Source organism: Canis lupus, chromosome 7 (assembly GCF_011100685.1).
Source record: "Canis lupus familiaris isolate Mischka breed German Shepherd chromosome 7, alternate assembly UU_Cfam_GSD_1.0, whole genome shotgun sequence".
Classification (NCBI taxonomy): Eukaryota; Metazoa; Chordata; class Mammalia; order Carnivora; family Canidae; genus Canis; species Canis lupus.
The window spans coordinates 39,317,043-39,341,953 of record NC_049228.1 but is presented as its reverse complement, the minus strand read 5'-3'; the positions used below and the strand labels follow the sequence as shown (position 1 = coordinate 39,341,953).

The window sequence follows — 24,911 nt, the reverse complement described above, 5'->3', positions numbered from 1 at the left end:
GGGCTCTCCTCAGGGAGCCTGCTTCTCCCTCTGCCTGCCTCTCTCTCTGTCTCTCTCATGAATAAATAAGTAAAATCTTTAAAAAAAAAAAAAAAGGTACATCTGGTTTGAAATCTCTTTTAAATATTTTATATTTAATATAGAACAGCATTGGGAAGCAAAGGCTGTGATACTTGGCAAGCATGGATTAGGATTGCAGCTTTGTTAGCATGCAGCTGTGTAGCTCTGTTGGCCTCAACTTTCTTATCTGTAAAATGAACAAGACAATGACAACAAGACAACAATGATAGCAAAATAATAACAGCACTATATTGTAATAACTCAGTGTGATAATAGGCATACAACTAGTTGGAAAAGCTCACATGGAATAATTCTGCTGTTATTAGTTAAATCAATCAACTATGCTGTGGTAACTCGCAGTCTGCAGGGTGCTCTAAAACTCTTCACATGTATCTCATGAGATGATATTGGCTATGGTTATCCTTTCCAGTTTAATCTGTTCAACAAATATATTTCAAGCTGATTTTGGTAAATTTTAAATAATGAGATGAGCTGGGGCACCTGGGTAGCTCAGTCAAGGAAGTGACTGCCTTCAGCTCAGGTCCTGATTTCAGGGTCTTGGGATCAAGTCCTACATCAGCTCCCTGCTAGGGTGGAGTCTGCTTCAGCCTTTCCCTTTGCCCCTCCCCCTGCTCATGCTCACACTGTCTCTCTATGTCTTTAAAATAATAATGAAATGAGCTTTATGAATTTTTCTTTAAATGAATTTCTCTTTAAAAAAGAGGTTCTATATCTCTTAAACTTCATTCTTAGAAGAATTATGTGTCTCATTAGGAAAAGGAAGCACTCATGGAAAAGCTGCAGAAAGATTCACAAGTAGTGGAGAAAGTCCAGGTGCTTGTTAAACAGGATGAAGAAATTATGGCTGAAGAAGTAAGAATTGTAGACGATTATGCTCAGGTAAAAACTAAAATATAATCAATACCAATTATTTGGAGATTTGCAAAATTATCTCCTACTTCTTCATGTGAGAATTATTCATTAATATCATTTCCTGTGCAATGTTCAGCATAGTTGATAAAAATGTGGGTTTTTTGATAGTTGGATAGTTTCTTTGAACTTTATAACTCATCACCAATAATGTCATGAGTATTTTTAATGTTGCTATTGATTGGTTTAAGCAAAACTGGCATTTCAAGGTTTCTTGGGCAATTAATGATTTTTAGATGGTATATGAATTGAAAGCATTCATTAACTAGTTTTCCACCAATATCTTCCTTATAGAGTTGTTTTCTGATATTTAGATTTTCATTAATGTCAATATCTCTTGCAAACTCAGCCAGAACATTGACATTTTCCAGTGTGATTGTATGATGCATTCTTCTTTGTGAATTGGATTATTAAACAGACAAGAGCCAGATCTGAAATGTATTTTTTTCCTCTTAATAAATTATTGCTTTTGGTGTGATCTGAAAATTTTCATCACATTTGCTTCTCTATCAAAATAATCTCTATTGATTTTAACATTTAATCACTTCTGTGTTCACTAAGTTTTGTCTTAATTATTTATTTGTAAAGAAAATTTTAAAATTACAAAATAGAGTACCTTTCACACACATCTATGTAAGGAACCTCTAATTTCTCACTTATTTCATTGAGATACTCCAAAACATCTTTTTAAATGCAGTAGCTATTACCCGAAAACTGAGGAATTCTGATGGCTTGTTTTTGCATAACTCCCACTGAGAAAAACAGAAGCTCTCTGCTAAGTTTAGAGTAGTGTGTACTACATTATCACCTGTGTTCCATTTTGGGTAGGTATCATTGAGAATGTGACCCTGCACTTCCAATCATACACATCTGATGAACTGACTTTCCACAAATCAGATTCTGGGTTCATATACCACAAACCTTGTTTCTTCTCCCACTGCCCACGTAGGTGCTCGGCCTGTGGAATAAATTTATGTTACAATGTGACTCCTAGCTGAGCCCTTAACATCACATGCCCAGGAAAGCTGAACAGGGGACAACTGAAGAACTTCTCCAAGTCCTTCCTAATTTAGATAGCTTCTAATAACTTCACTATATAGAGTAGTGACTATGTCCAACTCAGCTTCTCAGCCAGACCCCAAACATGTCCACAGCTGCTCCGCTGACACCTGACCCAAGGGAAAGCCGGTTGCAGTTACAGTGTCTGACTTTTAGAGCCAGTGAAGACACACAGCCCTGTGAACCCTGACAGAGCTCCTTCCAGGCACAGGAGAAGGCCAGAGCCGGTGAGGGCCTCTGAATCTCAGGCTTCCTTAGCTGGGCAACCCACCTTTCCCAGGACCACCCTGAGTCTGATGGAGAAGAGTTCTCACACACACAGCTCCTCATCACCCGCACTCAGGACTGCAGCACACATTCCTAGTTGTGTACACAGCATGCATCGTAGAAAGGGCCAAGGGGGATCCCTGGGTGGCGCAGCGGTTTGGCGCCTGCCTTTGGCCCAGGGCGCGATCCTGGAGATCCGGGATCGAATCCCACATCAGGCTCCCGGTGCATGGAGCCTGCTTCTCTCTCTGCCTCTCTCTCTCGCTCTCTCTCTGTGACTATCATAAATGAATAAAAAATAAAAAATAAAAAAAAAAAAAAAGAAAGGGCCAAATCTATTTTCCAGGTTCAAGATAGAAGAATTTACAGCATGCAACTATATGCATTCATACATGTTTGGGGGCCTCTAACTTTGTTGCAGGAAACTGCCCATGAAATAAAAAGTGTGCTGCCAGCTCTCAACAAGGCGATCGTGGCTCTGAGCGCCCTGGATAAAGCCGATGTCGCTGAGCTGAGGTAATTCACCTCATTTGTTTGGAACTGGAAAAGCCCAAAATAAAGCACAAATGCCTAGTAAATGTTACTAAGTCTGTATTCATATGTTTTTAGAACAAGTCATTTTTACCCATCTTGGTTACTTTAAACTAGTTATTATGTGTGTCACATAGTGTATGTCATCCATGTTATGGCTCCATCACCCGCAGGGCACATCAATATTTTTTGCAGCCGTGAGAAAAGCCACTGCTGACTAAACTACATGCTGTGCTACTGATGACAAACTTTATCCCAGTCTCAGAGACCTAAAACCCACGTCCTAGGATTGGCCCAACAGTGCATATCCAGGATGAGAGACGGAGCCATGGTGACTCTAGCAGCACCTGACCTACAGGTCCAAAAGTAGGACAGTGTCTGTGGTGCTGCTGTGGGCTACAGAGGGCCGGGTCCATGGCACCACAGTGACGTGCGTCCAGGGCCACAGTGGCCACCAGGTGCCCCTGGGGAACCACTGCCCGGGCCCTGGGCCCCCTGGCCGCCCTCCTGGGGTAGGAACTTCCAAGAAGAAATGAGATACTCCAAGGTCCAGAGCCTGATCCCAATATTTGTAGTTTGAATCTCTTGGTGAGATGCTCTCCATAGGGGTCTGTGGCCCAACAGACAAGAAGACTTTGCTGTCACCTGCAGGATGTGTTACATTTTCCATTATTTATTGGAAGTGATATTTCAATTAAAGATGCAGAAGTAGGCAAATCTACCATGATATTTGTAACATTATTAACTCTGGGAACAAGAAGAGACGATGACAAACAAGCTGTCTTTAACCAGCAGGACTTTCCCGGGAAAGCAGCGCATACCACAGTGCCCAAGCTCCTCCCTGCAGTTGAAAGTCAGACAAGGAGAAGCAGACCAAAATCTTGACTTCTTTCTCCTGTGTGACCTCATTCACAGGAATGCATTCCCCCGTGCTCAGGCAGCAGGGATGCTAAGTGTGTGCTGTGCACTAGGCCCCAGTCTGGGCACTGAACTTAGAGCCTCTACCAGTTAGTGAAGGCCCTTCTGACCAGGCAGCATGGAAGTAGAGAACTAAGCCAGATTTGCAAGTGAACCAGGAAGGTGTCTAAAGGAAAGGTGTTCTAAGCAGGAGAAATGGAAAGCATGACAGTCTGAAGCCAGAAATGCACTTCATGGGTTTGAGGAACTTCAAATGCCAGGGTGCCTGCAGCCTTTGAGCATGAGAGGGTGGCCTGAGTCCATGTGAGAGAAGTAGCAGTGTCTAAGCCACCCCCAACATCACCCTCCCTGGAACCTCAGGACTTGTTTCCAGAAGTTCCGTCCTCTTAGCTTTTCTCTGGGAGATATTCCTAGGAGAGAAGCCAGAGCAAATGCCTATGAGCCTGATTTCTAAGAGCAGCATGTTATGCTGGGTAAGCGCTCTGGCTCTGGTGCCTCAACTTCCCTTTTATGCAACAGGGATGACAGGTTATTAGAGGACTGGTTGAGTTAAAACATGTAAAGTGCTTACATTAGATTCTAGCATGAGGCAGGTGCTCGTTATTTTTATGCTAAGAGGTTTCTAGGACCGAACAGGCCCACTCCCATTCCCTAGCTAGAAATCCCTAACCTTTCCTTGCATACGTTATGGGGGTTTCTTGTTGTGCAGCTTGTTTGTTAAGATTCCCCCTTGTGATATTGCTGATTCCAATGCCACATCTTATGATGTGCAGCAGAGACATCCAGCAGGTACCCAGGGCAGCCCACTCTCTTTCCTAGCTGCATTAGCCACTAGAAGAAGGGGGAAGGTGGTAGAAAATATAGATTAGAGCAAACCAATAAAAGTCTAAGAGGACTCCTGTGTAGTAACGAGGCTTTTAAAGCAGATTTCCAATGTAGGTTGGTCTTGCTTTGAATCAGGTATTTGTTTCTTAAAAGTGATAGGTAGGTGGGATGATAGTCAATTGAATCTATTTTCCCTTTAATTTACATTAAAATTTTATATATAATGTATTTTTATCTCAATTTTACTATATTTCCATTATGTTTGTTTAAAAAGTGTCAAATATAGGCAAAATTGAGGAAAATCCTGTTTTTGGACCTCTCTTTTCTCCCCTGTGGACCTTGTCACTCTTTCCCTAGTTCCTGTTACAACCTTTCTCCTTATTTCAAAAACAAAACAAAACAAAAAAACCCACACTGATAATCTCAGAAAAGCCGTCTGATAAATTAGTTCTAAATAAACCATTAATTATTTAAATATATAGTCCTGAAAAATATCTGCATTTTCGAAGTAGACTGTAAAAGAAAACCAAGATTAACCTAAATGAGTGAATCTCTAGTGGTGAAATTTAAGGCAGGAGGACCTTCTTGGTAACCCTTGTAGCTAGTGTTGTATGCATATAGTTGGCTTTGTTGCCTGCCTTCTGTTGGGAAGTCTGTATGGTTTCATTTGGGGGAGACTCATTGCTGTGGATGGACCTGTGCCTTTAGTTCCCAAGTCCCAAATGCTACTGCATAATAATCACCACCCTCCTGGCATCTCACTGAAACTTACTTCTTGTGACTGTTCTTCTGACCCCTGGCTCTCCAGAATGTCACCTTCTTGTGCTCCTGCAGTGGCAAGTCAGCTGATGAGGATGCAAATAAGAAGTGGCTTCCAGCATTCCAATAACCACACTAACAATCTAAGAGACCAGCCCCCACCAATCCTCTTTCCCACACTCTGTTGTATCAGTGATTTTATGGCAGGAATTTCAGATGAGGATGGAGAAAAGTCAGAGGATATGTTTAAGGGGAGTGGCTTAGTTGTCTCTGTCAAGTAGTCATTAGGACATCAGTGCTGGGACGAAACAGGAGGGATCCTGCTATAAAGGACTCTGCAGTGAGTACTTTTCTAATGAAAAGAATTAACCTCTAACTTAGATGTTCTACATATTTAAGTCTTACGCATGTCATCTTCCCAAAGTAGAGATACCCATATGTAAAACATACCCAAATGTTTGCATATAGCCCAAACTGAAATAGCTAAGTAGTTAACCTTATGAAAAAGCCTGTTAAAAATCTGCGTATTTTGTCTTCTAAGATAGTTTACAGGATGCATTCAATTTCAGTTGTGAAGCTGACCAGGTTTCCACCACCTATTGCAGAGTGTATACACGGCCTCCCTTTCTCGTGCTGATAGTCATGAATGCGGTCTGCATTCTTCTGCAGAAGAAACCTAACTGGACGTCAGCAAAATTGCTTCTTTCGGAAACTGGTTTCCTGAAAAGACTGATTAACCTTGACAAGGACAGCATACCGGAGAAGGTACAGAGTTGATCCCTAATTAATGCATAACTGATGCCTCCCATACTCATAGTCTACAGGAGTCCAACATTGGAATTGTGCATTAGAATGGAAAGTCTTTGATGCAGGTTAGAAGATGAGGGAGCAAGCTCCATAACCATATGTAACAGGTTTGCTGGGAATGCTGAGGAAAAGCAGTGTGTCTCCCAAATCAGGGAATGCTATGTCTCAGAATCTCTTTAATGAGAGAAGAGACCAACAGAGGGAGAAAGTCTCTCTGGAGGGACTGCATTACACTAAGAAACCACAAGGTTTGAATAAAAGTGTCTGGAATTTTTTAAAGTTCAGATATAATTGACATATAACATTATATTAACTTCGGGTGTATGGTATAATGAATCAATATTCATATATATTGTGATCATCCCACAGTAAGCCTAGTTATCATCTAACACCACACATTGTTGCCAATATTTTTTCTTATAATGATAACTTTTAAGATCCTACTCCATAATAACCTTCAAATGCACAATATGATATTTTTAACTCTAGTCATCATGCCATACATTCTACCCCCAGGACTTATTTATCTTACAGCTGAAAGTTTGCACCTCTTGGCCCCCTTCACCATCCCTAAGTCCCCTACCTCTGACAGCCACCAATCTGTTGTCTGTATTTGAGTTCAGTTTTTGTTTTAGATTCCACATGTAAGTGATAAAATCCTTCTCTGTCTAACTTAGTTCACTTAGCATAACACATGCAAGGCTCATCTATGTTGTCACAACTGGAAGGATTTCCTTCTCTTTTTTTTAAAGATTTATTTTTATTTATTTATGAGAGAGAGAGAGAGAGAGAGAGAGAGAGAGGCAGAGACAGGCAGAGGGAGAAGCAGGCTCCATGCAGGGATCTTTGGAAAAATGTCTATTCAGATCCTCTGCCCATTTTTTAATCAGATTGGGTTTGGGGTTATTTTATTTTTTTTGTTTTTGCTTTCTCTTGTTTGAGGTGTGGTTTTGGGGGGAGTCTGTAGGAGTTCTTTATATATGTTGGGTATTAACCCCTTACCACATATGTGGTTTGCAAATATTTTCTCCCAGTCTATGAGTTACCTTTTTGCTGATGGTTTCCGTTACAGGGCAGAAACTTTTCAGTTTGATGTAGTTATATATATATATATTTTTTTTTTTGTTAGCTTTCTTTTTTATGTCAAATCCAAAGTCATTACCAAAATCAATGTCAGTGAGTTCACCATCTATGTTTTCTTCTAGGAGTTTTATGGCTTCAGGTCTACATCCACATCTTTAATCCATTTTGAGTTATTTCTGTGTATGATGTGAGATAGGGGTCCAGCTTCATTCTTTTGCATGTGGCTGTCAAGTTTTCCCAGCACCGTTTGTTGTAGAGATTATCCTTTCCAACTATTGTATATTCTTACTTATTTTTATTTTTATTTTTGGAGGGAGTAGGGAAAGGGCAGAGGAAGAGAGAGATCTTAAGCAGACTCCATGCCCAGCACAGAACCTAATCCAGGGCTTGATCTTATGACTCTGAGATCGGACCTGAGCCAAATGAACAGTTAGATGCTTAACTGACTGAGCCATCCTGGCATTCCTCCCCATTATATATGGTTGGATCCTTTGTTATAAATTGATCAACTTTATGTGTGGACTCATTTCTGGACACTCAGTTCTGTTCCATCAATCTATGTGTCTGTTATATGCCAGTACCATACTCTTTTGATTACTATAGCTCTATAATACAGTTTGAAATCAGGAAACATGTTGCCTCTAGCCTTGTTCTCCTTTTTCAAGATTATTGGGTTATTTGAGCTGTTTTGTGGTTCCATACAAATTTTAGGATTGTTTGTTCTATTTCTGTGAAAACTGCTATTGGAATTTTGATAGGGATTGCATTCAATCTATAGATAGCCTTGAGCATTATAGACATTTTAACAATCTTCTTCCAATCTATGAGCATAAAATATCTTTTCACTTATTGTGTTTTCTTCCATTTCTTTCATCAGTGTCTTACAGTTTTTGGTGTACTGAAAAGTATTTCACCTCCTTGGTTAAGTTTATTTCTAGGTATTTTATTCTTTTTGATGCAACTGTAAGTGGGATTATTTTCATAATTTCTGTTTCTGATGGTGCATTGTTGGTGTATAGAAATGCAATTGATTTTTGTATATTGATTTTGTATCTTGCAACTGTACTGAATTCATTTTTTCTAAGTCTTTAGAGTATTCCACATATAATATCATGTCATCTGCAAATAGTGACAGTTTTTCTTTTCTAATTTGAATGCCTTTCATCTTTTTCTTGCCTAATTGCTCTGGCTAGGACTTTGGATACTGTGTTGAATAAAAGTGGTGAGAGTAAGCGTCCTTCTCCTGTTCCTGACCTTAGAAGAATAGCTTTCAGAATTTCACTGTTAAGTATGATGTTAACTGTGGGCTTGGCTTGTCATGTACAGTCTTTATTATATTGAGGTATATTCCAGCTATACTCAGCTTGTTGAGTATTTTTATCATAACTGGATATCGAAATAGTCATCTATTGAGATGATAATGTGATTTTTATCCTTAATTTTGTTAATGTAGTATATCACATTGACTGATCAATTGATACTGAACCATCCTTGACCCCTTGGAATAAATCCCACATCATGGCTTATGATTTTTTTGAAGTACTATTAAATTCAGTTTGCTAATATTTTGTTGAGGATTTTGCATCATTGTTCATCAGGGATATTGACCTGTAATTTTCTTTTTTTGTGATGTCCTCGTCTGATTTTGGTAACAAGGTGATGCTGTTACCTTGTCATTATAAAATGACTTTGGATGTGTCCCCTCTTCTGTTTTTTGGAAAAGTTTGAGAAGGATTGGTACTAATTCTTTTTAATATATTTGATAGAATTCGCCACTGAGGGACACCTTGGTGGCTCAGCAGTTGAGCGTCCGCCTTTGGCTAGGGTGTGATCCCGGAGTTCCAGGATCGAATCCTGCATCGGGCTCCCTGCGTGGAGCCTGCTTCTCCCTCTGCCTGTGCCTCTGCCTCTCTCTGTGTATCTCTCATGATTAATAAAGAAAATCTTTAAGAATGTATATATGTTAAAAAAAAAAAAAGAATTTGTCACTGAAGCCAGCTAGTTCTAGACTTTTGTTTGTTGGGAGGTTTTTCATCACTGGTTCAATCTCTTTACCAATAATTAGTCTGTCCAGATTTTCTAGTTCATGATTCAGTCTTGGTAAGTTGCATGTTTCTAGGAATTTATCCATTTCTTTTAACTCATCCTATTTGTTTGTGTATAATTGTTCATAGCAGTCTCTTCTAATCTGTTTGTACCTCTGGGGTATATTGTAGTATCTCTTTTGTTTCTATTTTTATTTATTTGAGCCCTCTCTTTTTTTCTTGGTGAATTAACTACAGGTTTTTCAGTTCTGTCTTTTTTTAAAAACCAACTCCTCAATTCATTGATCTTTTCCATTGTGTTTTAGTCTCTATTTCATTATTTCTGCTCTCATTTTTTTTTAAGATTTTATTTATCCATGAGAGACACAAAGAGAGAGGCAGAGACATAGTCAAAGGGAGAAGCAGGCTTCCTGCAGGGAGCCTGATATAGGACTCAAGCCCAGGACCTGATCATGACCTGAGCCAAAGGCAAATCCTCAACAACTGAGCCACCCAGGTGCCCCTGACTTGTTCTTTTTTTGCTAGTTTTGTTTGGTATGTGAAACTAGAACACCAACCCTCATGTCAAAGCTATGAGATAAGCACATGGGCCTCTTTCCCTGGATGATTGGGAACCTTTCAGTCACCCGCCTGTGCACTGGGCCCTAGGGGATAAGCCTGCATGAGCTCTTTCAGGACTGTTCCTCAGTTCACTGTGGCCTCGGGAGTCTTGTGGATGCAAGCCCTGTTGGCTTTCAAAACCAGATGTTTTGGGGATCTTCTCTCAGGTGCAGGTCTAAAAAGGTAAGGTGCCAGGTGTGGGGGTTCAAACTTTTCAGAGAGAAGCTTGGGGCTGTGAGTTCCCTCCCAGTTGTGGGTCACCATGCCAGGAGTGGGTGTACAGCAAGATTATGTCTCTGCTTCTGCTACCCATTTCAAGGGTGTTTCTTCTCATTGCCCAATGTGTAGGAGTATTCAGGTAGCTTCTTGGTTCCTTTTAAAGATAGTTGTTCTTATGTAGTTGTAGATTTGGAGAAGGGAAGTTTCGGATCCTCCTACATCACCATCTTGAACTGGATCCCAAAGATTTATTTTAATTTGTGTAACAAATGTTCATATAACAACATATGCCAGACATTGTTCTGAGCACTTTGAAAATATTAATTCATGTTGGAGGAGATGGGGGACAGATGAGAGCAGAGAAAAAATAGAAGAAAATCAAGTAGTGTAGACACCTAGTGAAGGGTTTTGCTGGAGCAGATTTAATTCAGAAGAATATAGATTTACTGTAGCACTTCAAGAACCATGAGAGTGGGCCAGAGTGCTGAGTAAGTGTTGGGGCTCAGTGCCCAATGTAGTGGGAGGCCATGCTGGACAAAGGAGTCCTGTAGGAAGAGGAGAAAAGTATGGCAGGGTAGGCGGAAGGTTCCGAGGGCCTGGACAGAGGCACAGTAGAGAGCAGTAACTAGCCCAGACACCACCCATGTGGCCACAAGCCAAGTAATGCTTCTGGCAGCAGAAGCTGGAAAAGGCAAGGAACAGAATCTCCACCAGGCCCCCAGAGTGAGTACTGTCCCACCTGGACCTTGATTTCAGATTTCTGGTTTCCAGCACGGCCAGAGCATAAGTTATGGTCTTTGGTCACCCAGGCTGTGCTGATTTGTCACAGTACTCACAGGAAACTCGGAGATTTGGGCCACAGGCAGTGGTTGCTATGGTAACAAATACCCAGAAATGTGAAAGTGGTTTTAGAACTGGGTAATTCCAGTGTAGAGGCTAGAGGAATATCCGAACAGGAGTATTAGGCAGGAGCTGAGCTGAGATGTTAGGCAGGTAGATTTGTAGATGCACACAGCGCCCTGTCCTTGATTCATTCACAACTATCTATGGAGTGTTTTCCTTCTAAGGGACATCATGAGACACGACGATAGCTTACAAGACCAACTCGTTCCTCGATGTTATGAAGTTGACATTATAAGAGGGAAGCCAGACACGAAACAGCTAAAAACAAAATTAATTAATTACTTACAGTGATAATCTATGTTATCAGGAAATACAGGATCATATATGAACAAGGTGCATTCTTTAGCAGAATGTTAGTGCTGACATCCATATTACTCATGGATTAATGTAACAACTACTCACTCTCTGAAGCATTCTTAGTAAAAATGATTCCTTGTGGTTTTGTTTAAATAGAACTTTCAAGCTAAAATAATAGCTCATCTAAAGAAGTTATTAAAAGCATAACAGTATTTTAAGCAATAATGAAAACAGCAATAATAAATTGATAATGGATCACCTGCCATCTAAATTATTTAGCAAAATGGTTCTGACCTACCAGGCAAGAGAAGAAAAGGAATCTCAGGTCTCAGAAGGATTTTATTTTGATTATGGCTCCGCAAAATAGAGGAGAAATAGTATGTAAGCAACTGGAAAAAAGGCATGTGACACAAGTCAACTATAGTGTCCTCAGCGTGCTCAGGCCTCACTGCCACCACTGACAACCCAGACCCTTCACTGGGGCCTGGAAACTGTGCCCTGCAGATTGTGTATTTAGGACAACTTCAGGTCAACAACATTGCTTTTTCTTTAATACACGAATTGTATTATCTCTAGGTTTTCATGAAGCTGAAAAAAATTTTAATCTTACCTGATTTCAACCCAAACAAGATTGCTCTCGTGTCTGTTGCCTGCTGCTCTATGTGCCAGTGGGTTATAGCTTTGAATAACTACCACGAAGTGCAGAAGGTATGTTCTTTCCTCCTCAGTACCTAAAACAACCTGGAAGGGACACCTCAGAGTCCCAGAAATAATGTTCCCTTAACAATGCTCAAATGAACTTCTGTGAAAGGATACCTAGTGCAACTTGAATCAAAGATATTATGCTAACAGATACAAATTTTATTTTTAAATTGTTTTTATTATATTTTATAAATAATTACTTTTTAAATAAATATATTTATTATATTTATTTTTTATTATTTTATTTATGGCAACTATGCTATTGTTTTATTTGGTTTTCATATATTTCACCATATTAAACTTCTTTATATCCCTTTTGTACACATAATTTCTAGGAAAGCCGATCATAAGAATTGACACTTATAAATGTCTTTCAAACATAAGCAACATTTTTAACTTGACATTTTTTAACACTTAAATGTTGTGACATTCTTTTTTAAGGTGGTGGGCCCTAAGCAAATGCGAGTAGCTGAAGCTCAGAATGTCCTCAAAATTGCACGGCAAAGGCTGGCCGAGAAACAAAGAGGTTTGCAGCTGGTAAGACATTTGTTTGCTTGTTAAACTTACAACACCTTTATGAACTAGTCAGAAACACCAAGAAACACCATCATATTTACCTCAGTAGAGTTTTATCAGTTTAGAATAAAATGAGGATAATAAAGGTAATGAAGATATTAATTGTGATTAAGTAAATAATACCAGTACTATATGTAAGGGTACCTTCCATATAGTAAAACACTCAATAATGATAATTATTACTGTATCAGTAATATATTAACTAACCATTTCACCAGATTTCTCCCAGGAGAGCTTTGTGACTTCTGTCTACCAAAGACCCACCCATTATCAAACTGTGATCTTAAAAAACTGTCCTTAACCTGTTTATATCAATGACTCTTTTGTTTTGTAAAGACAAGGTTATTTCTTAAACTTCTGGGTTTTAAGTTAAAACTTCTGTTTACCTGTATGGTCTTTCTCCCTAAGCTCTCCATTTCAACGTAGTTACCAACATTTTAAGATCTGGGGATTTCATTTAAAATTTGAATTTCTGCCTTCATTTGAAAATTCAGAAGATCTGGCAGCCTTGGGTTGGCACTCTCACTTGTCTGTAATAAGCCCCCAACTCACTTCAAGCATTTGTGTCACCTGCCTGGCCCCATAGGCATTTCTTGCAAACTCAGCTATCTAAAAAGTATCAGACATTTTTTAAGAAAATTAATAAATTTTTACTGAATATATTTTGTGCTGATATGTCATTTTATCGCTAATACTTTGTTGCAGCCTATCATGTACCTATATAGTTATATTTAGAGATGTGTTAATAATAGCTAACATTTATTGTGTATACTATGTTCCAAGTACCACACTGAGGCTTTATACAGACTTTCGCATTTAATCCTCAGGTCAGCTTTCAGAAGGAGATGTTTACAAGGAAGAAAGCTTAAGTGAAAGATTTATAAATTTGTCCAACACCGTGACCCTCTGAGTGGTGCCCATGCTCTAACCCAGGCATGTCTAACTCTAAAGCCCATGCACTTACCTACTCCACTATAAAATACTTCTCTCCAGGAATGATTAATCTAGTAACTGGTGTGGCACAGACACCAACCAGTCACAGAGCAGTGTCAGGTCCTGGAGCCTACAGTGAAAACAGAATGGGGATAGAGGGCCGGGGTGGGCAGTGGCAGGGCTGGGAGTGCTCTCCAGGGCATAGCACAGGACCACTTAGCAACCACTACAGAAATAGTCTGTATAGTCTATGCTCATGGTTAGGAAGAATGAATATTGTAAAATGTCTATACTGTTTTTTCTGACGCATTCTAACAGGTGTGAGGTGATAACTCTTTGTGGTTTTGTTTAATTTGCATTTCTTTGATGATCAGTGATGTTCAGTATCTTCTCACGTCTGTTGCCCATCTATATGTCTTCTTTGGAAAAATGTCTCTTTAGTTCCTCTGCTCATTTTTAAAAATATTTATTTATTTTGAGAGAGAGAAATAGAGAACAAGTGGGGGAGGGGCAGGGGCAGAGGGAGAGAGAGAATCAATCCCAAGCAGGCTCCTCACCAAGCAGAGCCTGATGTGGGGCTCGGTCCCGTGACCCTAAGATCATGACCTGAACCTAAATCAAGAGTCAGAGTTGAGATGCTTAACTGACTGAGCCACCCAGGTGTACTCCATCTTCTGCTTATTTTTTAATTGGATAGTTTGGGTTTTGTTACTGAATTGTAAAAGATCTTTATATATTTTGGATATTAGCATCTTATCCAACCGTTTTACAAAACTATTCTTTTTTCTAGGTTTTTCCTTTCATTTTGTTAATTGTTTATTTTGATCTGCAGAAAATTTGAAGTTTGATATAGTCCCCGTTGTTGATTTTTGCTTTTATTATTTGTGCTTTTGGTACTCTATCCAAAAAAAAAAAATCATCACCAAGACCAATGTCGAGCAGCTTCTTCCCTACATTTTCTTCTAGGAGTTTTATGGTATCAGTTTGATGGTATTTTGATTTATTCTGAGTTAATTTTGTGAGTGGTGTAAGATAGGACTCCACTTTCATTGTTCTGCATGTTATCTTGGCACCATTTGGTGGGAGAGATTGTCCTTCCCCATTGGATTGTTCTTGGCTCCCTTGTTGAATATTAGTTGACCATGTATGCCAGGATTTACTACGGGGCTCTCTATTCTGTCCCACTAGTCTCTGTGTCTATTTTATGCCAGTACCACATACTGTTTTCATTATTGTTCGGAAATGCTACTGATTTCTGAATATTGATCTTACATCCTGCAATTTTACTGACATTGTTGATTAGTTCTAACAGTTATTTGGTTGAATTTTGGGGATTTTCTATATACAAAAGCATGTCATCTGCAAATAGTTAACACTTTTACTTACTCCTTTCTGATTTGGGTATTGTTTATTTCTTTATCTTGCCTGATTGCTCTAATCAGGACTTCTAATACTATATTGAGTAATAATGTTGAGGGTGGGCATCCTTATCTTGTTCCTGATCTTAAAGGAAAAACTCTCAGTTTTTCACCATGGAATATTATGTTAGCTATGGGTTTGTTGTAGTAACTGCCCTTTATTATTTTAAGGTTTGTTCTTCCTTTACCCAGTCTGTTGATGGTTTTTATCATGAACTGATATTGTATTCTGTCAAATGCTTTTTCTGCATTTATTGTGATGATCGTGTGACTTTTATCATTCATTCTATTAATGTGATATAATACATTTACTGATTTGCATATTTTGAACCATCCTTGCATCTCAGGGATAAATCCTATGTGGTCATGGTGTGCAGTTCTTTTAATGTGTTCTTTAATGCACTTTGCTCTATTTTGTTGAGAATTTTTGCATCTTTATTCATCAAGGGTATTAGTCTGTAGTTTTATTTTTCAGGTCAGTTATTTCATTTTTCTGTGATTTGGAATAAATAATTTTGTTTCTTTATTTTCCTTAACTCTCTGTGTTGGCTTCTGTGCATTTGACAAAACAGCCATATCTCCCTATCCTGTCAGAATGGTCTTGTGTAGGACATAAACCTCCTCAGCCCAGCCTGAGCTCCTGGTGTCTCTCACACCATTGCCCAAGCAGCTTTGTTTTTTCTTAGAGATTCCCAGTATTCAGAGTGTCCCAAAGGGAAGCATCTCCGTCAGTACCTAGATGCAGGCTCTTTGGACACCTGTGTAAATAGCTCTCTTCAGGGACAGATTGGGAGATGAGTGTTTCTGTCCAAGCCCTCGACACTGAGCCAGTTGAGAATTATTTCTTTGTTTGTTGTAATTCTGGCGACCCACAAACACAAGGTTTCTGGCCACCAGAGCTGGGTGCTCAGGTACTGTATCCTCTGGGCCACAACCACCAGTGCAGGAGGATCACAGTCAGCCCCTAAATGTGTACTAAACTGGAAGCCTGACCCTTAGACCACAGCCTCTTTCAGATAGGCCTCCTTAAAGCAAAGACTGAGAGATACACATTTCTATCTATTCCCTCCATGCTAAGCCCTGGAGGGATAGCCAGTTAGAAAGTATTTGTTCTAGTTCAGTAGGTCTTATGGATGCAAGCCCTCTTGGCTTTCAGAGCTAACTGTTTTGGGGGCCCATCCCTTAGGTGGAAGTCTTAAAGGTTGAGACATGAGATGTTGGGTTCAAAATCTTCACCTGCAAGGGAAGCTAGAGTTGTGAGTTCTCCTGTTTGTGTCATTGTGCCAGGGGTGTAGGTTGTGGTAGGAGTGTCCCAGCCTTTACTGTGTGGATTTGAATACTTTTCATTCACCCGGTGTGTAGGAGTTGCTCAGTTAGTTTCTGAATTTCTTTCATGGGGACTAGCTCTGTGTGTAGTTGTAGGTTTGGTGTGTCCACAGGAGCAGATGGGTTCAGATGCCTCCTGTGTCACCATCTTGGACTGGAACTCCCTTTCACTTATTCCTTGATGCCTGGTACTTTCAATTTTAGTATTTACTCAGTTCATTCATGATTTTTGGTATATTTTTTGTATTTCATTCATTCACCCAACAAAACTTTATAATATTGTCCTTTTTTTTTTTTTACTATTATCAAGTGGTAGGGCAGAAAAAAATAAACTCTAAATTTCAGTCAAAACCTAACTTAAAAGTAGTCTGCATTCCCTTCCAGCTTGCAAACTTGGCCTTCACCAGACATTTCAAATATTTTAATTCATTGAACTCAAGTATATTTAAATGTTTATAAAATATTAATAGATACACTTAGCATTTTAAAAGTGAGCGTAATAGTTAACGCCACTGGTTTTAAGCCCTTCGTTGAGATTTTCTCCTCAGTTATGTACTGTCTCCTATTTTAAAAATAGATCTTTTGTTCACTTGGGCCCTAATATAAAAAATATTTCCAAAAAATATAGGGAACGTTAGGGGAAATAAATAATGCCAGAAGCTATGATATTACATGGGGATTCATTAAAAATGTTATCTTGGAGAGCATAGTGCCTGTCTTGTAACATCATCAGGAAAATGCAGATCAAAACCACAATAATACCTCACACCTGTCAGAATGGCCACAATCAAAAACAAGAAACAAATGTTGGGGAGGATGTGGAGAAAAAAGAACCCCTGTGCACTGTTGGTGAGAATGCAAACTGGTGCAGCCATTATGGAAAATAGTATGGAGGGTCCTTAATTAACCCCTATGTTTATAGCAGCATTATTTACAATAGCCAAGATATGGAAGCAGCCCATGTGCCACTGATTGATAAATGGATAAAGAAGATGTGGTATATGTATAGACAATGGAATACTACTCAGCCATTAAAAAGAATGAAATCTTGCCATTTGCAATGACATGGATAGAGCTAGAGAGTATAATGAATGAAATCAAAGAAAGACCAATACCATATGATCTCACTAATATGGAATTTAAGAAACAAAACAAAGAAAGAAAAGCCCAAAAAACAGACTCTTAATTCTAGAAAACACAATGATCACCAGAGGGAAGGTGGGTGGGTGGGTGGGAAATAGGGAATTAGGGAATGGGGTTTAAGGAGTGTGCCTGTCCTGATGAGCATTGTGCAATGTATGGAATTATAGAATCACTATATTGTACACTTGAAACCAATATAACACTGTATATTAACTATAATTGAACTAGAAGAAAATAAATAAAATGACAGCACAAAGCAGAAAAAAAAAAGAAAAAGGAATTTTACATGTTTAGTTGAGTCAGTAAAGCCCGTACACTTAAATATTTATACAGTTCACTATGTCACAAGTAGCAAGAACGTTTTCTCAGAATAATCAAATCAAAAGGAATGAGCAAACAAAACAGCATTTTATATTAGAGTAAAAAGAACTGAGTAATCATTATGGGTGAACCAGTAATAAATCTTTAGAGTAATCATGCCACAGGTAGTAATGTGTGTGTGTGTGTGTGTGTGTGTATTTAGATATTTTCACTAGAATAACATATTTAGGAGGATAAATTATAAATTAGAAACTGTATTCAATAAGCACAATTTGGTATATATGATTCCATGAACATACTGTGTTCAAGTTTCCATGTTAAACACTGTCTTCAAAGATTTTGAGAAGACATGAACATCTTTCAAAAATATAAATATAAAATATAAGGATAATAAGTCCACAACCCAAGAGATAATATCAGGCAATTTATGATTAGTACTCAAACAATGGTTATAAACAAGTACATCAGTGTGGATTTGAGAGGACAGAGGCTTTGTGGCATCTAGAATGTGATAAGGATTTTAAAGAATGCCTTGGATGTAGATCCAAGGGATCCTTTCAAGGAACGATTTCAGGTATAAGGGAAGGATGGCAGTCAAATCCCAGAGGCAAGAACATTTAAGGTGTGTGTAGGAAATATGGAAGAAAGCAGTCTGGCAACAGTGTAATGTTATTGGAAAGGAGTTGACATTGGGGAGTGAGGTTGGGGTCAGATCGGGGAGGCTTTTATTGACAAGGCCAAAACTTTGGGCCATATCCATGGGCAATCATTTTTATAGAAATTCACCAAATGCTTTTGAGCAAAGGCGTTATCAAGATAAGCACTAATTTAAGAATATCATTTTGTCAGCTATTCATGATGGTATCTTTTCCACTGACAGCCCAGGCATAGGTTAGAGCTGCTTCATCCTACCAGCCTTCCTTCAAAAAACCTACCCATTCCTCCAGGCTGGTCAGTGTATCTGGGATGATAAAGTTCAGTCATTTTCTTGGAGAAGGAAACTGGATATAACATTTTCTGTGTGAAAAATAAATCAGAAAATGATGATTCTTCAAGTGCTGAGCTTATAAGAAAACCCATTGAGGAAAGTGACCTTTTAAAGGCAAACTTGACTTTCATGGAATCATTTATTTAATAACTATGTTTCTATTGTTAACATAATCCATCTCTCCAGGAAGATTTTCCAGGATGTGGAAATGAAGTAACCACATACTATATTCATATAAGTGATAGTTAAACTCTTGAGGCAAAATGAGTGTAATACTGTGTCTCGATAATGAATTGTCTTTCAGATTGAAGAGCATCTGCTGTTTTTGCAGGCAGCCTACAAAGATATAGTTGCTGAAAAACAACTCTTGGCAAACAGAAGAAAACTGGCCACCAAGCGCTTGCAGTGTGCATCTGTCTTACTGACTGCTCTGAAGGATGAGAAGGCATGATTCTCTTTCGTTTTATTTCTCTCCTTCAGTAATTTCTACTGAGCTTGACAAACCCCAAGATGTTATTTTCACCAAAGGTCATATCATGTGCCCCCTAAAACTATCTTATCATCCAGTTGCTTTTTATTGAGATCAGTAGACACTCCTGATAAAAATAAAGGAGTCCTGGTCAAGAAGTCTTAAAACAGAGGCAACAGACTACAAGGATCAGACAGGACTTTCTCTTGTTCCTCAGACATCAGTTCTCTTGTCTGATAAGATCCACAGGAAACCTGTCAATGAACATGTCATGGGGCTTTCCTTTGTCCAGCACAGGGACAGCCTGAGCCAAATGCATAAAACAGGGGTGGCTAAAAGGGATGAGATGTCATAATGGAGAACATTTTATTCTGTTCTGTCAATCCTCAGACCTCTTTCATCCCTTTTAAAAAAAAATTCTGCTAATCTCTAAACTTCAGTCTCCTGGTCTTAAAATGAAGTCAATGGCCTTTACTTAATAGGATATTGAAAGTGTCAAATGAGACTTTCAAAGTAAAATGCCTGTTAGACATCTAAGGATTCAATAAATATAAGTCAATATTATATTGAACATCATTAATAATATAACGAATTGTTAACTTAAAAATTATCTTGCTTTATAAGACAAAGGACTTGACTATGGGTCCTAACAAATATGACACTGTTGACAAATCCAAGAATAGGACTCATGTTCCCCGTAGAAAATAGTTTGTTTTATGATTTATCCATTAATAATTTAAATGCAAACACAGCATGAGAACAGTAATAGTGATAGCAATGCTATATCCAAGTTGGAGACCACAAATATCTGAACTGTCTCATAATAGTATATTTTATGTCAAATAGCAAGAACTCATTTTTATTTTAACATTTAGACTCGATGGCAAGAAACAATCAATCAAATAGACAAGAAGTTGGAAGGAATTTTGGGCGACATACTTATTTCAGCAGCATGCATTGTCTACAGTGGAGTGTTAACAGCAGAATTTCGCCAGCTAATTGTGAACAAATGGGAGAGCCTTTGCACTAAAAACAACATTTCTTTGTCCCCTAACTTTTCCTTAATTGAAGTCATGGCACAGAAACATGAGGTAGTAACATATTTCTGTTATCCAGTTAAGTGGCTGTTGTTGATTTGAATTTTGGGCATAAGTGCATTTTTTTAAACTGGGATCTTTTCCCCAAATTGTTTGTTGTTGTTGTTTTAAGATTTTATTTATTTATTTATTTATTTATTTATTTATTTATTTATTTATTTATCAGAGAGAGCACAAGCAGGAGGAGCAGCAGGCAGAGGGAAAGGGAGAAGCAGACTCCCACCTGAGCAGGGAGCCCACCCAATTTGGGGCTCAATCCCAGGATTCTGAGTTCCTGACCTGAGACAAAGGCAGATGCTTAACTGATTGAACCACCCAAGTGCCCTCAAAAATTGTTTGACAGAGGAAACTACTGAAATTTTTTAAAAATTTTAAGTTATAGTTCTAATGCCTCAGTTAGCTACATCTATTGTTTCTCATTCTCGGGGCAAAAGTCACAGAAAATCCTCTTACTCATTGTAATTTTACTGCCTCGCCCTAATAAACATAGCCAATTTATCTCCCAGAAGTCCCTTTCATTAATAAAATTGGTGAGCTTGGGGCACATGGGTGGCTAGTTGGTTAAGTATCTGGTTACTGATTTTGGCTCAGATCATGATCTCAGGGTCATGGGATCAGCCCCTCTCTCCCTCTGCCTCTGCCCTTTCTTGCTCTCACTTACTCTTTCTCTCTAAAAATGAATAAATAAAATCTTTTAAAAAATAAAATTGGTGAACTTACTGAACCATAGGTAGCATTCTTAGAAGGAGCCAGAAAGGGACACCTGGGTAGCTCAGTGGTTGAGCGTCTGCTTTTGGCTCAGGTCATGATCCTGGGGTCCTGGGATCGAGTCCCACATCAGGCTCCCCACAGGGCACCTGCTTCTCCCTCTGCCTATGTCTCTGCCTCTCTCTCTGTGTCTCTCATGAATAAATAAATAAAATCAGAAAGAAAAGAAAAGAAAGAAAAGAAAAGAAAAGAAAAGAAAACCAAAAATACAGACCTTACATTTATCAATAAATATTTATTGTCTATCTATCTGTGTGGAGAGGATGAAAAAGAAATGCACCTTTTTTTAATTTATCCCCAAAGAGTAATTTTAGATAACTTTAACTAACCACCCAATTTACAAAATCTCAGAAGCAAATACTGGCTTCTTATTTTCATAATGCCAATAACCAACTTAAACCCAAATATATCAACAATTACATTAGATGCAAGTGATCCAAAGAAGTCCACTTAAAAGGCTGAGATTGTAAGACTGTATAAAAATATAAACTAAAGCCCAAAATAGAGACCGTAAGTTACTTAGAAGGACATTTCTAAATCATAAAGGTTGACAGTTAAAATAAAAGGTGGGGGGAGGAAATTTACCACAGATTACCAAAAAAGGACAGAGTAGACATTAAGGCAAAAAAAGATTACTAGAATTAAATAAGTTTATGTTGTGGTAAGAATTAGTTTAAGTCTCCAAAAACGTTTTATCAATTCTGAATTTGTTTGTGCCTAATAATAAGACTTGAAACAATACAAAGCCCACATTAAAAGAACTGCAGATAAAAATGGACAAATCTACAATCATAGAGAAAGATTTTAACATACTGCTTCCTGTAACTCATAAAAAAAGAACACAAAAATCAGTAGGAATAGAGGACATTTGAGCAATGTAATCAACAGACTTAGTGGGCAGGACCCTGTGGCCTACACCTGAGGCTTACACATTCTATGAAAGCACACGTAGAACACTACCCACCATATAATAAACCACCAAAAAGTTCCAACCAATATCAAAGGATTTAAATCACAGAGTATATTATCTGTCCAAAAGGCAATAGAGCCAGAACTCAATAATTAAAAGTTTCTTTGAAAATCCCCATATTTCTGGAAATTAGGATATACACTCCCAAACGAACTGAAAGACTCAGTATCCTGAAGTTGTAATCCTAGTCGTAATTCCAACAGGTGAGGGGAGCATGTATGTGTCTCTTACATGACAAACTGATTCCAAAAGTAATAAGAGGAGGCAAAGAGCCAACATGTCTAAGATGTTGTTGATGAATAGGTAGAAGGACTTGCAGCATCAAATATCAACATTTACTTTAAAGCTACACTAGTTAGGATGGTGGATTTATTTATCCATGTGTAACCAGTGCAGAACAAACAATACCACCAATGGAGAACAGAGATCCCAGACACAGACTCACACACATGTGGATGTCTGACTTACGACAAAGCTGGTACTGCAGTGCAGTGTGGAATTAGTAGTCTTTTCAATAAATAGTGCTGGGTGATTGAATGTCTACCAGCAAAAAAGAGAGAGAGAGAGAGAGAGAGAGAGAAGGAAGGAAGGAAGGAAGGAAGGAAGGAAGGAAGGAAGGAAGGAAGGAAGGAAGGAAGGAAGGAAAGAAGAAAGAGAAAGAAAGAAAAGAAAGAGAGAAAGAGAGAAAGAGGAAAGAAGAAAGAAAGAAAGAAAGAAAGAAAGAAAGAAAGAAAGAAAGAAAGAAAGAAAGAAAGAAAGAAAGAAATTTGATCATTACCACACACCACACATAAAAATTCAATTGCAATTGAATGGTGGCCCTAACCATGGAAGGCAAATTAGTAAGGCATAATTTAAGAGAAAATGTTCATGACCCTAAGAAAATATTACTTTAAGCAGAACTAACCATAAAGGAAAACATTAATTGAATAACATTGAAATTTAGACATTCTGTTCATCAAAAATCACCACTCAGAGGCTATGAAAAGAAGTCAATGAATAGAAGAGGATATTTGCAGTAAAAAGGTCTACTACCAATCAGTAAGCAAAAGACATAAAAGCCAGTAAATAAATGGGTAAGAACTTTAAACAGGAAGCTCACAAAATCACCAATAAACATTTGAAAACTGCTTAACCTCATCATTCATTAGGGAAATAAAAGTTAAATCTAAAATGAGAGATCACAACACTCTAAGTGCCCTCAGCAGTAGAATGTATAAATAAATCTAGGTATGTTCATAAATACTCTACAGCAATGGGAATGAATAAAGACAGCTATAAACAACACAGATGATGTTGGACAGAAAAGGGAATATACTTTAAGATTTCCTTTATCTAAAGTTCCAAAATTAGTGAAGTGAAATTATAGCATTTAGGAATACATACTTTGGTAAAACACTAAAGAGAAGCATGGAAGTCAGGAGAACAGAAACTCTTGGGTGGGTAATGTGTTTCTCTCACCATGCTGACCTTCACTCTAGGCACCTATATTCGGGTACAAACAGGGCTACTCCTGGGTTTCAGGATTCTTCATCCCTTTTCCTGTTTCCTTTTGTGTAGACTTCTAGAGCATGCAGTTCTTCACAGGCTTAAGTGAAAAACTTTTTCTTTCCTTTAAAAACTGAGAAGTATCCTTGGCTTCTCCTGAGGATGCCCTGCTGCCTAGGACGTCCCCTGTGTCCTGTTCCTTCTCAAAACTCCATAGGCCTTCTTGGCTTTTTCCTCCCAACCTGCTGATACTGCCATGAAGTCAGAGCCACAGGCAGAGACTATGTGAGGATGAGAAGTTTATCAGTCCTGGAGTCAGCATCTGAGTCAAACCCTCGGTCTGCCTCTTCCTCTGACAGTCTGACCACAGGCAGACCCCAATTCCTCCTCCCAAACAATTAGGGTTGTTGTCACAATTTAACCAGATAATGTATGTATGTGCTTGGCAGGTGGTGGGTGTGCAACAGAGTAGCTGTGATTACATCTACATAATTCTGTGTTATTGCATGTTTCATGTATGCATTAGAGTCCAGGATCCTTGGGAACAGGTACCCTGTCCTATATTTATCTGTTTCCCAGAGCATTTTTGTTGTGATGGGCGTTCATCCTCCCTGATGAACAGAAAAGTGTGTTTTAGTGAATAATTACTCATCTGACCCAAAATTTCATATCCCAGCATTTAAATTGTTATTTCCTTAGTCCTCTTAAAGAGTATTTGATTTTTCTAAAGGCAGTGAGCCTGTAAGATCCTTTGGTATCCTATAGGATACTAAAGATGTGAAGAAGTATATGAAACAGTAAAGTACTAACGATCTCATTCCAGGTTGGCCGATGGCACTCTCAGGGACTCCCCCTTGGTCAGTATTCGACAGAGAACGCCATCCTGATCAAGAATGGCCTGCAGTGGCCACTGCTGATTGACCCCCACAAGCAGGCACACAACTGGATCCGGCAGATGGAAGGGCCCAGGCTGCAGGAGCTCTCCATCAAAGACAGCAGTTACATCCAAAAAATTGAAAATGCTATGAAAATAGGAGGGAGTGTCCTCTTGCAGGTATTTGGACAGAATGTCCCAACCACCCAATTCCATGCAGCTGACATATATACTGTGTGCACCAAGCATAGAAACTGAAAGCTTTGAGTTACAAGTAACTATGTCATGGAAAAAATAATAAATAAACAGGAGTGCCTAGGTGGCATAGTCTGTTGAGCATCTGACTCTTGATTTCAGCTCAGGTCATGATCTCAGGGCCCTGGGATCAAGCCCCACATTAGGCTCCCTGCTCAGCATTGGAGTTTGCTGTAGACTCTCTCTTTCCCTCTCTGTCTGCCACCACTCCCTCATACATGTGTGTGCATGGGCACTTTCTCTGTCAAAATACATAAAATCTTTTAAAAAATAATAACTA

General features: G+C 38.7%; 1 protein-coding gene and 1 long non-coding RNA gene across 19 annotated transcripts in view; one reads left to right on the top strand and one right to left on the bottom strand.

The window, feature by feature from the left end:
- DNAH14 (dynein axonemal heavy chain 14) overlaps window positions 1-24,911 on the top strand; it is a 333,811-nt gene that overhangs the window by 254,272 nt on the left and 54,628 nt on the right. For 15 of the 18 annotated variants that reach the window (XR_005362291.1, XR_005362292.1, XM_038542857.1 and 12 more), the window contains 8 exons: window positions 835-960; window positions 2,738-2,832; window positions 5,919-6,114; window positions 11,880-12,011; window positions 12,447-12,542; window positions 19,015-19,155; window positions 20,055-20,270; window positions 24,326-24,556. Coding sequence is in view for 16 of the 18 variants with exons in the window: in XM_038542857.1 (XP_038398785.1) it covers window positions 835-960; window positions 2,738-2,832; window positions 5,919-6,114; window positions 11,880-12,011; window positions 12,447-12,542; window positions 19,015-19,155; window positions 20,055-20,270; window positions 24,326-24,556 (1,233 nt within the window). In the remaining 2 variants the exon portion in view is untranslated. The remainder of the gene's footprint in view (window positions 1-834; window positions 961-2,737; window positions 2,833-5,918; window positions 6,115-11,879; window positions 12,012-12,446; window positions 12,543-19,014; window positions 19,156-20,054; window positions 20,271-24,325; window positions 24,557-24,911) is intronic. The other 3 variants (XM_038542861.1, XM_038542860.1, XM_038542863.1) reach the window with 3 other exon arrangements.
- Window positions 176-23,848, bottom strand: LOC119872556. Its single transcript, XR_005362293.1, has 4 exons — window positions 23,401-23,848; window positions 18,658-18,739; window positions 5,363-5,418; window positions 176-247 (listed from the first exon to the last, which is right to left on the bottom strand). It is a non-coding gene; the product is annotated as an uncharacterized LOC119872556 (long non-coding RNA).